General features: G+C 51.1%; 2 protein-coding genes across 2 annotated transcripts in view; both read left to right on the top strand.

The window, feature by feature from the left end:
* Nucleotides 1-521: 521 nt before the first annotated feature.
* LOC147118900 (uncharacterized) overlaps nucleotides 522-18,788 on the top strand; it is a 58,530-nt gene continuing 40,263 nt past the window's right edge. The window contains exon 1 of the mRNA XM_085984661.1: nucleotides 522-1,380. The gene's annotated coding sequence lies outside the window, so the exon portion shown is untranslated. The remainder of the gene's footprint in view (nucleotides 1,381-18,788) is intronic.
* Nucleotides 2,903-18,788, top strand: part of LOC147118901 (uncharacterized) — a 50,764-nt gene continuing 34,878 nt past the window's right edge. Inside the window, exon 1 of the mRNA XM_085983991.1 lies at nucleotides 2,903-2,982. Coding sequence (XP_085840117.1) covers nucleotides 2,903-2,982 — 80 coding nt within the window. The remainder of the gene's footprint in view (nucleotides 2,983-18,788) is intronic.

Raw genomic sequence — 18,788 nt, 5'->3', positions numbered from 1 at the left:
CCTATCTTCTATGTTTCTATGTTTCTAACCACTAACCCCAATCCTAACCAATAACCACTAGTCCCAACCACTAATCCCAATCATGACCAATGACCACGACCCCCAACCACTAACCCCTAACCCCTAACCCCAGCCCCTAACCATGGATTATTGACAGGGATCAATGGAGGAGCTGATGATCTGATAAAGGAAGTATTTGAAACAATTATCTTGATTAAAGAAGTAGTGTTAGTAACACCAGATTAAATCAATGAGACCATCAAAATCACCAATTACAGTTACAAAGATCAGAACATTTCAAAGGCTCTTATGTGCAATATGTGTGTTGGTGTTTTACTAAATCGTATCCAAACAATGTTAAATGATGCAGAAAATAACAGATTTCAAATCTTATACAAGATAGTTCTATAAAGGGGTTGGTTCAAAGGAATTTCAGGTGAGTGTAAAGTGAAACACTACAGTTCAGTCTATGACACCCACAAGCCAAGCACTCAGACGGAACACACATTCAAACATTTGAGATGCAACACCTGCCCTTTTACCTCCTCCCTTCCCCCGGTCCAGGGCCCCAAGCATTCCTTCCAGGTGAAACAGCGATTTACTTGTACTTCTTACAATTTAATATACTGTATTCGCTGCTCACGATGCAATCTGCTCTACATTGGGGAGACCAAACGTAGATTGGGTGACCGCTTTGCGGAACACCTCCATTCAGTCTGTAAGGGTGACCCCGAGCTTCCGGTCACCTGTCACTTTAGTTCTCTGCTCCACTCCCACTCTGACCTCCCTGTCCTCGGCCTCCTACACTGTTCCAATGAATCTCAATGTAAGCTCGAGGAACAGCACCTCATCTTTCGATTGGGCACTTTACAGCCTTCTGGACTCAACATCGAGTTCAACTATTTCAGACCATAACCTCTGCCCCTATTTTTTCACATGGCAGCTGTTGATGATTCTGCCATTCCCATTTACACCTCATCTAGACTCATCTTTTGTTTCATTACTTGTCCCATTACCATCTCCTTTTGCTTTGTACTATCCTCCCTTTTGTCATTTAATCTCTCCTGCCTTCCACCCTATCACAGACCTTCCCTTTTGGCCTTTCCTCCCCCCTTTCCCTGCCTCTTCACTAGCTTAAAGCCTGCTACATCTCTAAGTTTTTCCAGTTCTGATGAAAGGTCATCCACCTGAAACGTTAACTCTGTTTCTCTCTCCATAGATGCTGCCTGACCCGCTGAGTATTTCACGCATTTTGTTTTTATTTCAGATTTCCAGCATCTGTCGTGGGGAAAATGCTAGAGTCCATTATAAAGGATGTAATAGCTGAGCACTTGGAAAACAGTGACAGGATAGGACAAAGTCAACATGGATTTACAAAAGGTAGATACTGGAATTTTTGGAGGATGTAACTGGGAAAATAGATAAGGGAGAACCAGTAGATGTGGTGTATTTGGACTTTCAAAAGTCTTTTGTTAAGGTCCCGCATAAGAGATTAGCGTGTAAAGTTAAGGCACATGGGATTGGGGGCAAGGTATTGACTTGGATAGAGAACTGGTTGGCGGACAGAAAGCAGAGAGTAGGAATTAACAGGTCCTTTTTCCAAGTGGCAGGCAGTGACTAGTGGGGTACCGCAGGGATCGGTCCTTGGACCCCAGCTATTCACAATATACATGAATGATCTAGATAAGGGAACTAGATGTAATATCTCCAAGTTTGCAGATGACACAAAGCTGGGTGTACGTGTGTGCTGCGAGGAGGATACCGAGAAACTCCAGGATGATTTGGACAGGTTGGGTGATTGGGCAGAAGCGTGGCAGATGCAATATAACATGGATAAATGCGAGGTTATCCACTTTGGTGTAAAAAACAGAAAGGCAGACTATTATCTGAATGGCAATAGATTGGGAGAAGGGGAAGTGCAACGAGACCTGGGTGTCCTTGTGCACCAGTCGCTGAAGGTAAGCATGCAGGTGCAGCAGGCGGTGAAGAAGGCAAATGGTATGTTGGCCTTCATAGCGAAAGGGTTTGAGTACAGGAACAAGGATGTCCTGCTGCAGTTGTACAGGACCTTGGTGAGACCACACCTTGAGTACTGTGTGCAGTTTTGGTCGCCTTACCTGAGGAAGGATGTTCTTGCCATGGAAGTTCAGCGAAGATTCACAAGGCTGATCCCTGGGATGGCAGGAATGATGTATGAGGCGAGATTAGGTCAATTGGGCTTATACTCGCTGGAGTTTAGAAGAATGAGAGGGGATCTCATCGAAACTTATAAAATTCTGACAGGTCTGGACAAACTAGATGCAGGTAGAATGTTCCCGATGGTCGGAGAGTCTAGAACCAGGGGTCATAGTCTAAGGATAAGGGGTAAGCCATTTAGGACAGAGATGAGGAAGAATTTCTTCACCCAGAGTGTGGTGAACCTGTGGAATTCTCTACCACAGAAGGCGGTTCAGGCCAAGCCTTTAAATATATTCAAGAAGGAGTTAGATATATTTCTTAGAGCTAAAGGTATGGGGAGAAGGCAGGTACGGGGTACTGAGTTTGGATGATCAGCCATGATCATATCGAATGGCGGAGCATGCTCGAGGGGCCGAATGGCCTACTCCTGCTCCTATCTTCTATGTTTCTATGTTTCCTTTTATATTAGTATGAAACAAAGCTGATGTATTCAATATTTATACAGAATATTAATCTCCAGCCCAAGTATTGGGGTTTTAGATCAGCAGAAACGAACCATAACTGCTAGAATGAACATGGTTCAGTCCTCAATGCAATCACAGTAAATCATGTTGTATTCACTAATGGCGGGGTTTTTACCCAGCAGTCCACGCGGTGGGGAATGTGCCGCACTCAGACTACAGGCGCTCAGTGCGCAGGCGCGATTCTGGGCAGTGCTTGGAGCATGCGTAGTGCGTTCTACGGGAGACAGGCTGGAGAAGACGGGCCCCGGACAGCTGGTAAGAAGCGGGAGGGCGCAGGGGAGTAAGGGAGCCGGTGGGTGGGCGTGCGTGGAGGCTTCATAAACAACTGGTGCAGGCCGCAAGCTCCGAACAATACCGTAAAGTGGAAATAACAACAGAAAAAGCTGGAAAAACTCAGTAGAATTTCTGAAGAAGGGTTTCGACCTGAAACGTTAGCTTTGTTTCTCTCTCCACGGTTGTTGCCTGGCCTGCTGAGTGTTTTCAGTTTTTTCTGTTGTTATTTCAGATTTCCAGCATCCGCAGTATTTTGGTATCGATAAAGTAAAGTTCCCCGGTTGCAAATTCGGGGCTTTTTCCGGTAAAAGGCCTTGGTTGACGGCCGCCATCTTTCTGCAGGAAGGCGTGAATGTTCAGTATCGAGCTCACATGATTCAGGAAGTAGCGCAGCGCATGCGCGGCCATCTTGGCAGGAACAAAGAGGGGCGTGGCTTCAGGGTTTCTTCCCAACTGGGTCCTAGTGCCCACCCGAGAATCATATCGCCTCGTTTATTTTATCCCACTCTCCACACCATTCAAATAATAATCTGCCTTCCTGTTTTTGCCACCAAAGTGGATAACCTCACATTTACCCACATTATTATAGTGCATTTGCCATGTTTCTGCCCAATCACCCAACCTGTCCAAATCGTACTGGAGTTTCACGACATCCTCCTCACAGTTTACCGTCCCACCCAGTTTTGTGTCGTCTGCAAATTTGGAAATATTACATCCAATTCCCTCGTCCAGATCATTAATATATATATAACCTTCGTAGCAAGAGGGTTTGAGTACAGGAACAAGGATGTCTTGCTACAGTTGTACAGGGCCTTGGTGAGACCGCACCTTGAGTATAGTGTGCAGTTTTGGTCGCCTTACCTGAGGAAGGACGTTCTTGCCATGGAAGGAGTGCAGCGAAGATTCACCAGGCTGATACCTGGGATGGCAGGAATGACGTATGAAGAGGGATTGGGTCGATTAATCTTAGACTCACTGGAGTTTAGAAGATTGAGAGGGGATCTCATCGAAACCTATAAAATTCTGTCAGGCCTGGACAGACTAGATGCAGGAAGGATGTTTCTGATGGCCGGGGAGTCCAGAACCAGGGGTCATAGTCTAAGGATAAGGGGTAAGCCATTTACGACTGAAATAAGGAGGAATTTCTTCACCCAGAGAGTGGTGAACTTGTGGAATTCTCTGCCACAGAGGGCGGTGGAGGCCAGTTCATTAAATATATTCAAGAAAGAATTGGATATATTTCTTAACGCTAAAGGGATCAAGGGCTATGGGGAGAAGGCAGGGACAGGGTACTGAATTTGGATGATCAGCCATGATCTCATTGAATGGCGGAGCAGGCTCGAAGGGCCGAATGGCCTACTCCTGCTCCTATCTTCTATGTTTAAGTGCCGAGCTTATGGTTTGCATCCCACACAAATATAACAGAAGAGCCCCAGAGCTGGGCCCCCCATGTACAGTCTCAGGGTTAGAATCCCCATGTACAGTCGCAGGGTCGGAATCCCCATGTACAGTCCCAGGGTTAGAATCCCCATGTACAGTCCCAGGGTTAGAATCCCCATGTACAGTCCCAGGGTTAGAATCCCCATGTACAGTCCCAGGGTTAGAATCCCCATGTACAGTCCCAGGGTTCAAATCCCCATGTACAGTCCCAGGGTTAGAATCTCCATGCACAGTCCCAGGGTTAGAATCCCCATGTACAGTCCCAGGGTTAGAATCCCCATGTACAGTCTCAGGGTTGGTATCCCCATGTACAGTCCCAGGGTTAGAATCCCCATGTACAGTCCCAGGGTTAGAATCCCCATGTACAGTCCCAGGGTTTGAATCCCCATGTACAGTCCCAGGGTTAGAATCCCCATGTACAGTCCCAGGGTTAGAATCCCCATGTACAATCCCAGGGTTAGAATCCCCATGCACAGTGCCAGGGATAGAATCCCCATGTACAGTCCCAGGGTTAGAATCCCCATGTACAGTCCTGGGGTCAGGATCCCCATGTACAGTCCTGGGGTTAGAATCCCCATGTACAGTCCCAGGGTTGGAATCCCCATGTACTGCCCCAGGGTTAGAATCCCCATGTACAGTCTCAGGGTTGGTATCCCCATGTACAGTCCCAAGGTTAGAATTCCCATGTACAGTCCCACGGTTAGAATTCCCATGTACAGTCCCACGGTTAGAATCCCCATGTACAGTCCCAGGGTTAGAATCCCCATGTTCAGTCCCAGGGTTAGAATCCCCATGTACAGTCCCAGGGTTAGAATCCCCATGTACAGTCCCAGGGTCAGAATCCCCATGTACAGTCCCAGGGTTAGAATCCCCATGTACAGTCCCAGGATAAGAATCCCCATGTACAGTCCCAGGGTCAGAATCCCCATGTACAGTCCCAGGGTAGGAATCCCCATGTACCGTCGCAGGGTTGGAATTCCCATGTACAGTCCCAGGGTTAGAATCCCCATGTACAGTCCCAGGGTTAGAATCCCCATGTACAGTCCCAGGGTTAGCATCCCCATGTACAATCCGAGGGTTAGAATCCCCATGTACAGTCCCAGGGTTAGAATCCCCATGAACAGTCCCAGGGTTAGAATCCCCATGTACAGTCCCAGGGTTAGAATCCCCATGTACAGTCCCAGGGTTAGAATCGCCATGTACAGTCCCAGGGTTAGAATCCCCATGTACAGTCCCAGGGTTAGAATCCCCATGTACAGTCCCAGGGTTAGAATCCCCATGTACAGTCCCAGGGTTAGAATCCCCATGTACAGTCCCAGGGGTAGAATCCCCATGTACAGTCCCAGGGTTAGAATCCACATGTACAGTCCCAGGGTTAGAATCCCCATGTACAGTCCCAGGGTTAGAATCCCCATGTACAGTCCCAGGATTAGAATCCCCATGTACAGTCCCAGGGTTAGAATCCCCATGTACAGTCCCAGGGTTAGAATCCACATGGACAGTCCCAGGGTTAGAATCCCCGTGTACAGTCCCAGGCTCAGAATCCCCATGTACAGTCCCAGGGTTAGAATCCCCATGAACAGTCCCAGTGGGCGAATCCCCATGTACAGTCCCAGGGTTAGAATCCCCATGTACAGTCCCAGGGTTAGAATCCCCATGTACAGTCCCAGGGTTGGAATCCACATGTACAGTCCCAGCGTTAGAATCCCCATGTACAGTCCCAGGGTTGGAATCCCCATGGACAGTCCCAGGGTTAGAATCCCCATGTACAGTCCCAGGGTTGGAATCCCCATGTACAGTCCCAGGGTTAGAATCCCCATGTACAGTCTCAGGGTTGGAATCCCCATGTACAGTCCCAAGGTTAGAATCCCCATGTACAGTCTCAGGGTTGGAATCCCCATGTACAGTCGCGGGGTTGGAATCCCCATGTACAGTCGCGGGGTTCGAATCCCCATGTACAGTCCCAGGGTTAGAATCCCCATGTACAGTCCCAGCGTTAGAATCCCCATGTACAGTCGCAGGGTTAGAATCCCCATGTACAGTCCCAGGGTTAGAATCACCATGTACAGTCCCAGTGTTAGAATCCCCATGTACAGTCCCAGGGTTAGAATCCCCATGTACAGTCCCAGGGTTAGAATCCCCATGTACAGTCCCAGGGTTAGAATCCCCATGTACAGTCCCAGAGTTAGAATCCCCATGTACAGTCCCAGGGGTCGATTCCCCATGTACAAGCCCAGGGTTAGAATCCCCATGAACAGTCCCAGGGTTAGAATCCCCATGTACAGTCCCAGGGTTAGAATCCCCATGTACAGTCCCAGGGGTTGAATCCCCATGTACAGTCCCAGGGTGAGAATCCCCATGTACAGTCCCAGGGTTAGAATCCCCATTTACAGTCCCAGGGTTAGAATCCCCATGTACAGTCCCAGGGTCAGAATCCCCATGCACAATCCCAGGGTCAGAATCCACATGAACAGTCCCAGGGTTAGAATCCCCATGTACAGTCCCAGGGTGAGAATCCCCATGTACAGTCCCAGGGTTAGAATCCCCATGTCCAGTCCCAGGGTTAGAATCCCCATGTACAGTCCCAGGGTTAGAATCCCCATGTACAGTCCCAGGGTTAGAATCCCCATGTACAGTCCCAGGGTTAGAATCCCCTTGTACAGTCCCAGGGTTAGAATCCCCGTGTACAGTCCCAGGTTTAGAATCCCCATGTACAGCCCCAGGGGTAGAATCCCCATGTACAGTCCCAGGGTTAGAATCCCCATGTACAGTCCCAGGGGTAGAATCCCCATGTACAGTCCTCGGGTTAGAATCCCCATGTACAGTCCCAGGGTTAGAATCCCCATGTACAGTCCCAGGGTTAGAATCCCCATGTACAGTCCCAGGGTTAGAATCCCCATGTACAGTCCCAGGGTTAGAATCCCCATGTACAGTCCCAGAGTTAGAATCCCCATGTACAGTTCCAGGGTTAGAATCCCCATGTATCGTCCCAGGGTTATAATCCCCATGTACAGTCCCAGGGGTCGAATCCCCATGTACAGTCCCAGGGTTAGAATCCCCATGTACAGTCCCAGGGTTAGAATCCCCATGTACAGTCCCAGGGTTAGAATCCCCATGTACAGTCCCAGGGTTAGAATCCACATGTACAGTCCCAGGGTTAGAATCCCTATGGACAGTCCCAGGGCTAGAATCCCCGTGTACCGTCCCAGGGTTAGAATCCCCATGTACAGTCCCAGGGTTAGAATCCCCATGTACAGTCCCAGGGTTAGAATCCCCATGTACAGTCCCAGGGTTAGAATCCCCATGTACAGTCCCAGGGTTAGAATCCCCATCTGCAGTCCCAGGGTTATAATCCGCATGTACAGTCCCAGAGTTAGAATCCCCATGTACAGTTCCAGGGTTAGAATCCCCATGTACAGTCCCAAGGTTAGAATCCCCATGTACAGTCCCAGGGTTAGAATCCCCATGTACAGCCCCAGGGGTTGAATCCCCATGTACAGTCCCAGTGTTAGAATCCCCATGTACAGTCCCAGGGTTAGAATCCCCATGTACAGTCCCAGGGTCAGAATCCCCATGTACAGTCCCAGGGTTAGAATCCCCATGTGCAGTACCAGGGTTAGAATCCCCATGTACAGGCCCAGGGTTAGAATCCCCATGTACAGCCCCAGGGTCAGAATCCCCATGCACAGTCCCAGGGCCAGAATGACCATGCACAGTCCAAGGGGTTGAATCCCCATGTACAGTCCCATGGTTAGAATCCACATGTACAGTCCCAGGGTTAGAATCCCCATGTACAGTCCCAGGGTTAGAATCCCCATGTACAGTCCCAGGGGTTGAATCCCCATGTACAGTCCCAGGGTTAGAATCCCCATGTACAGTCCCAGGGTTAGAATCCACATGTCCAGTCCCAGGGTTAGAATCCCCATGTACAGTCCCAGGGTTAGAATCCCCATGTACCGTCCCAGGGTTAGAATCCCCATGTACAGTCCCAGGGTTAGAATCCCCATGTACAGTCCCAGGGGCTGAATCCCCATGGACAGTCCCAGTGTTAGAATCCCCATGTACAGTCCCAGGGTTAGAATCCCCATGTACAGTCCCAGGGTCAAAATCCCCATGTACAGTCCCAGGGGTCGAATCCCCATGTACAAGCCCAGGGTTAGAATCCCCATGTACAGTCCCAGCGTTAGAATCCCCATGTACAGTCGCAGGGTTAGAATCCCCATGTACAGTCCCAGGGTTAGAATCACCATGTACAGTCCCAGTGTTAGAATCCCCATGTACAGTCCCAGGGTTAGAATCCCCATGTACAGTCCCAGGGTTAGAATCCCCATGTACAGTCCCAGGGTTAGAATCCCCATGTACAGTCCCAGAGTTAGAATCCCCATGTACAGTCCCAGGGGTCGATTCCCCATGTACAAGCCCAGGGTTAGAATCCCCATGAACAGTCCCAGGGTTAGAATCCCCATGTACAGTCCCAGGGTTAGAATCCCCATGTACAGTCCCAGGGGTTGAATCCCCATGTACAGTCCCAGGGTGAGAATCCCCATGTACAGTCCCAGGGTTAGAATCCCCATTTACAGTCCCAGGGTTAGAATCCCCATGTACAGTCCCAGGGTCAGAATCCCCATGCACAATCCCAGGGTCAGAATCCACATGCACAGTCCCAGGGTTAGAATCCCCATGTACAGTCCCAGGGTTAGAATCCCCATGTACAGTCCCAGGGTTAGAATCCCCATGTCCAGTCCCAGGGTTAGAATCCCCATGTCCAGTCCCAGGGTTAGAATCCCCATGTACAGTCCCAGGGTTAGAATCCCCATGTACAGTCCCAGGGTTAGAATCCCCATGTACAGTCCCAGTGTTAGAATCCCCTTGTACAGTCTCAGGGTTGGTATCCCCATGTACAGTCCCAGGGTTAGAATCCCCATGTACAGTCCCAGGGTTAGAATCCCCATGTACAGTCCCAGGGTTAGAATCCCCATGTACAGTCTCAGGGTTGGTATCCCCATGTACAGTCCCAGGGTTAGAATCCCCATGTACAGTCCCAGGGTTAGAATCCCCATGTACAGTCCCAGGGTTTGAATCCCCATGTACAGTCCCAGGGTTAGAATCCCCATGTACAGTCCCAGGGTTAGAATCCCCATGTACAATCCCAGGGTTAGAATCCCCATGCACAGTGCCAGGGATAGAATCCCCATGTACAGTCCCAGGGTTAGAATCCCCATGTACAGTCCTGGGGTCAGGATCCCCATGTACAGTCCTGGGGTTAGAATCCCCATGTACAGTCCCAGGGTTGGAATCCCCATGTACTGCCCCAGGGTTAGAATCCCCATGTACAGTCTCAGGGTTGGTATCCCCATGTACAGTCCCAAGGTTAGAATTCCCATGTACAGTCCCACGGTTAGAATTCCCATGTACAGTCCCACGGTTAGAATCCCCATGTACAGTCCCAGGGTTAGAATCCCCATGTTCAGTCCCAGGGTTAGAATCCCCATGTACAGTCCCAGGGTTAGAATCCCCATGTACAGTCCCAGGGTCAGAATCCCCATGTACAGTCCCAGGGTTAGAATCCCCATGTACAGTCCCAGGATAAGAATCCCCATGTACAGTCCCAGGGTCAGAATCCCCATGTACAGTCCCAGGGTAGGAATCCCCATGTACCGTCGCAGGGTTGGAATTCCCATGTACAGTCCCAGGGTTAGAATCCCCATGTACAGTCCCAGGGTTAGAATCCCCATGTACAGTCCCAGGGTTAGCATCCCCATGTACAATCCGAGGGTTAGAATCCCCATGTACAGTCCCAGGGTTAGAATCCCCATGAACAGTCCCAGGGTTAGAATCCCCATGTACAGTCCCAGGGTTAGAATCCCCATGTACAGTCCCAGGGTTAGAATCGCCATGTACAGTCCCAGGGTTAGAATCCCCATGTACAGTCCCAGGGTTAGAATCCCCATGTACAGTCCCAGGGTTAGAATCCCCATGTACAGTCCCAGGGTTAGAATCCCCATGTACAGTCCCAGGGGTAGAATCCCCATGTACAGTCCCAGGGTTAGAATCCACATGTACAGTCCCAGGGTTAGAATCCCCATGTACAGTCCCAGGGTTAGAATCCCCATGTACAGTCCCAGGATTAGAATCCCCATGTACAGTCCCAGGGTTAGAATCCCCATGTACAGTCCCAGGGTTAGAATCCACATGTACAGTCCCAGGGTTAGAATCCCCGTGTACAGTCCCAGGCTCAGAATCCCCATGTACAGTCCCAGGGTTAGAATCCCCATGAACAGTCCCAGTGGGCGAATCCCCATGTACAGTCCCAGGGTTAGAATCCCCATGTACAGTCCCAGGGTTAGAATCCCCATGTACAGTCCCAGGGTTGGAATCCACATGTACAGTCCCAGCGTTAGAATCCCCATGTACAGTCCCAGGGTTGGAATCCCCATGGACAGTCCCAGGGTTAGAATCCCCATGTACAGTCCCAGGGTTGGAATCCCCATGTACAGTCCCAGGGTTAGAATCCCCATGTACAGTCTCAGGGTTGGAATCCCCATGTACAGTCCCAAGGTTAGAATCCCCATGTACAGTCTCAGGGTTGGAATCCCCATGTACAGTCGCGGGGTTGGAATCCCCATGTACAGTCGCGGGGTTCGAATCCCCATGTACAGTCCCAGGGTTAGAATCCCCATGTACAGTCCCAGCGTTAGAATCCCCATGTACAGTCGCAGGGTTAGAATCCCCATGTACAGTCCCAGGGTTAGAATCACCATGTACAGTCCCAGTGTTAGAATCCCCATGTACAGTCCCAGGGTTAGAATCCCCATGTACAGTCCCAGGGTTAGAATCCCCATGTACAGTCCCAGGGTTAGAATCCCCATGTACAGTCCCAGAGTTAGAATCCCCATGTACAGTCCCAGGGGTCGATTCCCCATGTACAAGCCCAGGGTTAGAATCCCCATGAACAGTCCCAGGGTTAGAATCCCCATGTACAGTCCCAGGGTTAGAATCCCCATGTACAGTCCCAGGGGTTGAATCCCCATGTACAGTCCCAGGGTGAGAATCCCCATGTACAGTCCCAGGGTTAGAATCCCCATTTACAGTCCCAGGGTTAGAATCCCCATGTACAGTCCCAGGGTCAGAATCCCCATGCACAATCCCAGGGTCAGAATCCACATGAACAGTCCCAGGGTTAGAATCCCCATGTACAGTCCCAGGGTGAGAATCCCCATGTACAGTCCCAGGGTTAGAATCCCCATGTCCAGTCCCAGGGTTAGAATCCCCATGTACAGTCCCAGGGTTAGAATCCCCATGTACAGTCCCAGGGTTAGAATCCCCATGTACAGTCCCAGGGTTAGAATCCCCTTGTACAGTCCCAGGGTTAGAATCCCCGTGTACAGTCCCAGGTTTAGAATCCCCATGTACAGCCCCAGGGGTAGAATCCCCATGTACAGTCCCAGGGTTAGAATCCCCATGTACAGTCCCAGGGGTAGAATCCCCATGTACAGTCCTCGGGTTAGAATCCCCATGTACAGTCCCAGGGTTAGAATCCCCATGTACAGTCCCAGGGTTAGAATCCCCATGTACAGTCCCAGGGTTAGAATCCCCATGTACAGTCCCAGGGTTAGAATCCCCATGTACAGTCCCAGAGTTAGAATCCCCATGTACAGTTCCAGGGTTAGAATCCCCATGTATCGTCCCAGGGTTATAATCCCCATGTACAGTCCCAGGGGTCGAATCCCCATGTACAGTCCCAGGGTTAGAATCCCCATGTACAGTCCCAGGGTTAGAATCCCCATGTACAGTCCCAGGGTTAGAATCCCCATGTACAGTCCCAGGGTTAGAATCCACATGTACAGTCCCAGGGTTAGAATCCCTATGGACAGTCCCAGGGCTAGAATCCCCGTGTACCGTCCCAGGGTTAGAATCCCCATGTACAGTCCCAGGGTTAGAATCCCCATGTACAGTCCCAGGGTTAGAATCCCCATGTACAGTCCCAGGGTTAGAATCCCCATGTACAGTCCCAGGGTTAGAATCCCCATCTACAGTCCCAGGGTTATAATCCGCATGTACAGTCCCAGAGTTAGAATCCCCATGTACAGTTCCAGGGTTAGAATCCCCATGTACAGTCCCAAGGTTAGAATCCCCATGTACAGTCCCAGGGTTAGAATCCCCATGTACAGCCCCAGGGGTTGAATCCCCATGTACAGTCCCAGTGTTAGAATCCCCATGTACAGTCCCAGGGTTAGAATCCCCATGTACAGTCCCAGGGTCAGAATCCCCATGTACAGTCCCAGGGTTAGAATCCCCATGTGCAGTACCAGGGTTAGAATCCCCATGTACAGGCCCAGGGTTAGAATCCCCATGTACAGCCCCAGGGTCAGAATCCCCATGCACAGTCCCAGGGCCAGAATGACCATGCACAGTCCAAGGGGTTGAATCCCCATGTACAGTCCCATGGTTAGAATCCACATGTACAGTCCCAGGGTTAGAATCCCCATGTACAGTCCCAGGGTTAGAATCCCCATGTACAGTCCCAGGGGTTGAATCCCCATGTACAGTCCCAGGGTTAGAATCCCCATGTACAGTCCCAGGGTTAGAATCCACATGTCCAGTCCCAGGGTTAGAATCCCCATGCACAGTCCCAGGGTTAGAATCCCCATGTACCGTCCCAGGGTTAGAATCCCCATGTACAGTCCCAGGGTTAGAATCCCCATGTACAGTCCCAGGGGCTGAATCCCCATGGACAGTCCCAGTGTTAGAATCCCCATGTACAGTCCCAGGGTTAGAATCCCCATGTACAGTCCCAGGGTCAAAATCCCCATGTACAGTCCCAGGGGTCGAATCCCCATGTACAAGCCCAGGGTTAGAATCCCCATGTACAGTCCCAGCGTTAGAATCCCCATGTACAGTCGCAGGGTTAGAATCCCCATGTACAGTCCCAGGGTTAGAATCACCATGTACAGTCCCAGTGTTAGAATCCCCATGTACAGTCCCAGGGTTAGAATCCCCATGTACAGTCCCAGGGTTAGAATCCCCATGTACAGTCCCAGGGTTAGAATCCCCATGTACAGTCCCAGAGTTAGAATCCCCATGTACAGTCCCAGGGGTCGATTCCCCATGTACAAGCCCAGGGTTAGAATCCCCATGAACAGTCCCAGGGTTAGAATCCCCATGTACAGTCCCAGGGTTAGAATCCCCATGTACAGTCCCAGGGGTTGAATCCCCATGTACAGTCCCAGGGTGAGAATCCCCATGTACAGTCCCAGGGTTAGAATCCCCATTTACAGTCCCAGGGTTAGAATCCCCATGTACAGTCCCAGGGTCAGAATCCCCATGCACAATCCCAGGGTCAGAATCCACATGCACAGTCCCAGGGTTAGAATCCCCATGTACAGTCCCAGGGTTAGAATCCCCATGTACAGTCCCAGGGTTAGAATCCCCATGTCCAGTCCCAGGGTTAGAATCCCCATGTACAGTCCCAGGGTTAGAATCCCCATGTACAGTCCCAGGGTTAGAATCCCCATGTACAGTCCCAGGGTTAGAATCCCCTTGTACAGCCCCAGGGTTAGAATCCCCGTGTACAGTCCCAGGTTTAGAATCCCCATGTACAGCCCCAGGGGTAGAATCCCCATGTACAGTCCCAGGGTTAGAATCCCCATGTACAGTCCCAGGGGTAGAATCCCCATGTACAGTCCTCGGGTTAGAATCCCCATGAACAGTCCCAGGGTTAGAATCCCCATGTACAGTCCCAGGGTTAGAATCCCCATGTACAGTCCCAGAGTTAGAATCCCCATGTACAGTTCCAGGGTTAGAATCCCCATGTATAGTCCCAGGGTTATAATCCCCATGTGCAGTCCCAGGGGTCGAATGCCCATGAACAGTCCCAGGGTTAGAATCCCCATGTACAGTCCCAGGGTTAGAATCCCCATGTACAGTCCCAGGGCTAGAATCCCCATGTACAGTCCCAGGGTTAGAATCCACATGTACAGTCCCAGGGTTAGAATCCCTATGGAAAGTCCCAGGGCTAGAATCCCCATGTACCGTCCCAGGGTTAGAATCCCCATGTACAGTCCCAGGGTTAGAATCCCCATGTACAGTCCCAGGGTTAGAATCCCCATGTACAGTCCCAGGGTTAGAATCCCCATGTACAGTCCCAGGGTTAGAATCCCCATGTACAGTCCCAGAGTTAGAATCCCCATGTACAGTTCCAGGGTTAGAATCCCCATGTACAGTCCCAGGGTTAGAATCCCCATGTACAGTCCCAGGGGTCGAATCCCCATGTACAGTCCCAGGGGTCGAATCCCCATGTACAGTCCCAAGGTTAGAATCCCCATGTACAGTCCCAGGGTTAGAATCCCCATGTACAGCCCCAGGGGTTGAATCCCCATGTACAGTCCCAGTGTTAGAATCCCCATGTACAGTCCCAGGGTTAGAATCCCCATGTACAGTCCCAGGGTCAGAATCCCCATGTACAGTCCCAGGTTCAGAATCCCCATGTACAGTCCCAGGGTTAGAATCCCCATGTGCAGTACCAGGGTTAGAATCCCCATGTACAGGCCCAGGGTTAGAATCACCATGTACAGCCCCAGGGTCAGAATCCCCATGCACAGTCCCAGGGCCAGAATGCCCATGCACAGTCCAAGGGGTTGAATCCCCATGTACAGTCCCATGGTTAGAATCCACATGTACAGTCCCAGGGTTAGAATCCCCATGTACAGTCCCAGGGTTAGAATCCCCATGTACAGTCCCAGGGGTTGAATCCCCATGTACAGTCCCAGGGGTTGAATCCCCATGTACAGTCCCAGGGTTAGAATCCCCATGTACAGTCCCAGGGTTAGAATCCACATGTACAGTCCCAGGGTTAGAATCCCCATGTACAGTCCCAGGGTTAGAATCCCCATGTACCGTCCCAGGGTTAGAATCCCCATGTACAGTCCCAGGGTTAGAATCCCCATGTACAGTCCCAGGGGCTGAATCCCCATGGACAGTCCCAGTGTTAGAATCCCCATGTACATTCCCAGGGTTAGAATCCCCATTACAGTCCCAGGGTCAAAATCCCCATGTACAGTCCCAGGGGTCGAATCCCCATGTACAAGCCCAGGGTTAAAATCCCCATGTACAGTCCCAGGGTTAGAATCCCCATGTACAGTCCCAGGGTTAGAATCCCCATATACAGTCCCAGGTTTTGAATCCCCATGTACAGTCCCAGGGGTCGAATCCACATGTACAGTCCCAGGGTTAGAATCCCCATGTACAGTCCCAGGGTCAGAATCCCCATGCACAGTCCCAGGCTCAGAATCCCCATGCACAGTCCCAGGGGTCGAATCCCCATGTACAGTCCCAGGGGTTGAATCCCCATGTACAGTCCCAGGGTTAGAATCCCCATGTACAGTCCCAGGGTTAGAATCCACATGTACAGTCCCAGGGTTAGAATCCCTATGTACAGTCCCAGGGCTAGAATCCCCATGTACCGTCCCAGGGTTAAAATCCCCATGTACAGTCCCAGGGTTAGAATCCCCATGTACAGTCCCAGGGTTAGAATCCCCATGTACAGACCCAGGGTTAGAATCCCCATGTACAGTCCCAGGGTTAGAATCCCCATCTACAGTCCCAGAGTTAGAATCCCCATGTACAGTTCCAGGGTTAGAATCCCCATGTACAGTCCCAGGGTTAGAATCCCCATGTACAGTCCCAGGGGTCGAATCCCCATGTACAGTCCCAAGGTTAGAATCCCCATGTACAGTCCCAGGGTTAGAATCCCCATGTACAGTCCCAGGGGTTGAATCCCCATGTACAGTCCCAGTGTTAGAATCCCCATGTACAGTCCCAGGGTTAGAATCCCCATGTACAGTCCCAGGGTCAGAATCCCCATGTACAGTCCCAGGGTCAGAATCCCCATGTACAGTCCCAGGGTTAGAATCCCCATGTACAGTCCCAGGGTTAGAATCCCCATGTACAGTCCCAGGGTTAGAATCCCCATGTACAGGCCCAGGGTTAGAATCCCCATGTACAGTCCCAGGGTCAGAATCCCCATGCACAGTCCCAGGGTCAGAATCCCCATGCACAGTCCCAGGGTCAGAATCCCCATGCACAGTCCAAGGGGTTGAATCCCCATGTACAGTCCCATGGTTAGAATCCACATGTACAGTCCCAGGGTTAGAATCCCCATGTACAGTCCCAGGGTTAGAATCCCCATGTCCAGTCCCAGGGTTAGAATCCCCATGTACAGTCCCAGGGGTTGAATCCCCATGTACAGTCCCAGGGTTAGAATCCCCATGTACAGTCCCAGGGTTAGAATCCACATGTACAGTCCCAGGGTTAGAATCCCCATGTACAGTCCCAGGGTTAGAATCCCCATGTACCGTCCCAGGGTTAGAATCCCCATGTACAGTCCCAGGGTTAGAATCCCCATGTACAGTCCCAGCGGTTGAATCCCCATGTACAGTTTCCGGTTCGAATCCCCATTTACAGTCCCAGGGTTAGAATCCCCATGTACAGGCCCAGGGTTAGAATCCCCATGTAAAGTCCCAGTGTTAGAATCCCCATGTACAGTCCCAGGGTTAGAATCCCCATGTACAGTCCCAGGGTCAGAATCCCCATGCACAGTCCCAGGGGTTGAATCCCCATGTGCAGTCCCAGGGGTTGAATCCCCATGTACAGTCCCAGTGTTAGAATCCCAATGTACAGTCCCAGGGTTAGAATCCCCATGTACAGTCCCAGGGTCAGAATCCCCATGTACAGTCCCAGGGTCAGAATCCCCATGTACAGTCCCAGGGTTAGAATCCCCATGTACAGTCCCAGGGTTAGAATCTCCATGTACAGTCCCAGGGTTAGAATCCCCATGTACAGGCCCAGGGTTGGAATCCCCATGTACAGTCCCAGGGTTAGAATCCCCATGTACAGTCCCAGGGCTAGAATCCCCATGTACAGTCCCAGGGTTAGAATCCCCATGTGCAGTCCCAGGGTCAGAATCCCCATGCACAGTCCCAGGGTCAGAATCCCCATGCACAGTCCCAGGGTCAGAATCCCCATGCACAGTCCCAGGGGTTGAATCCCCATGTACAGTCCCATGGTTAGAATCCCCATGTACAGTCCCAGGGTTAGAATCCCCATGTACAGTCCCAGGGTTAGAATCCCCATGTACAGTCCCAGGGTTAGAATCCCCATGTACAGTCCCAGGGGTTGAATCCCCATGTACAGTCCCAGGGTTAGAATCCCCATGTACAGTCCCAGGGTTAGAATCCCCATGTACAGTCCCAGGGTTAGAATCCCCATGTGCAGTCACAGGGTTAGAATCCCCATGTACAGTCCCAGGGTTAGAATCCCCATGCACAGTTCCAGGGTTAGAATCTCCATGTACAGTCCCAGGGTTAGAATCCCCATGTACAGTCCCAGGGTTAGAATCCCCATGTGGAGTCCCAGGGTCAGAATCCCCATGCACAGTCCCAGGGGTCGAATCCCCATGTACAGTCCCAGGGGTTGAATCCCCATGTACAGTCCCAGGGGTTGAATCCCCATGTACAGTCCCAGGGTTAGAATCCCCATGTACAGTCCCAGGGTTAGAATCCCCATGTACAGTCCCAGGGTTAGAATCCCCATGTACAGTCCCAGGGTTAGAATCCCCATGTACAGTCCCAGGGCTAGAATCCCCATGTACAGTCCCAGGGTTAGAATCCCCATCAACAGTCCCAAAGTTAGAATCCGCATGCACAGTCCCAGAGTTAGAATCCCCATGTACAGTTCCAGGGTTAGAATCCCCATGTACAATCCCAGGGTGAGAATCCCCATGTACAGTCCCAGGGGTCGAATCCCCATGTACAGTCCCAAGGTTAGAATCCCCATGTACAGTCCCAGGGTTAGAATCTCCATGTACAGTCCCAGGGGTTGAATCCCCATGTACAGTCCCAGGGTTAGAATCCCCATGTACAGTCCCAGGGTTTGAATCCCCATGTACAGTCCCAGTGTTAGAATCCCCATGTGCAGTCCCAGGGTTAGAATCCCCATGTACAGTCCCAGGGTCAGAATCCCCATGTACAGTCCCAGGGTTAGAATCCCCATGCACAGTCCCAGGGTCAGAATCCCCATGCACAGTCCCAGGCTCAGAATCCCCATGCACAGTCCCAGGGGTCGAATCCCCATGTACAGTCCCAGGGGTTGAATCCCCATGTACAGTCCCAGGGTTAGAATCCCCATGTACAGTCCCAGGGTTAGAATCCACATGTACAGTCCCAGGGTTAGAATCCCTATGTACAGTCCCAGGGCTAGAATCCCCATGTACCGTCCCAGGGTTAAAATCCCCATGTACAGTCCCAGGGTTAGAATCCCCATGTACAGTCCCAGGGTTAGAATCCCCATGTACAGACCCAGGGTTAGAATCCCCAT

Source organism: Somniosus microcephalus, chromosome 4 (assembly GCF_052327205.1).
Source record: "Somniosus microcephalus isolate GS21.2 chromosome 4, FLI_Smic_1.0, whole genome shotgun sequence".
Taxonomy (NCBI): domain Eukaryota; kingdom Metazoa; phylum Chordata; class Chondrichthyes; order Squaliformes; family Somniosidae; genus Somniosus; species Somniosus microcephalus.
This window is presented reverse-complemented; position numbering and strand designations above follow the sequence as displayed.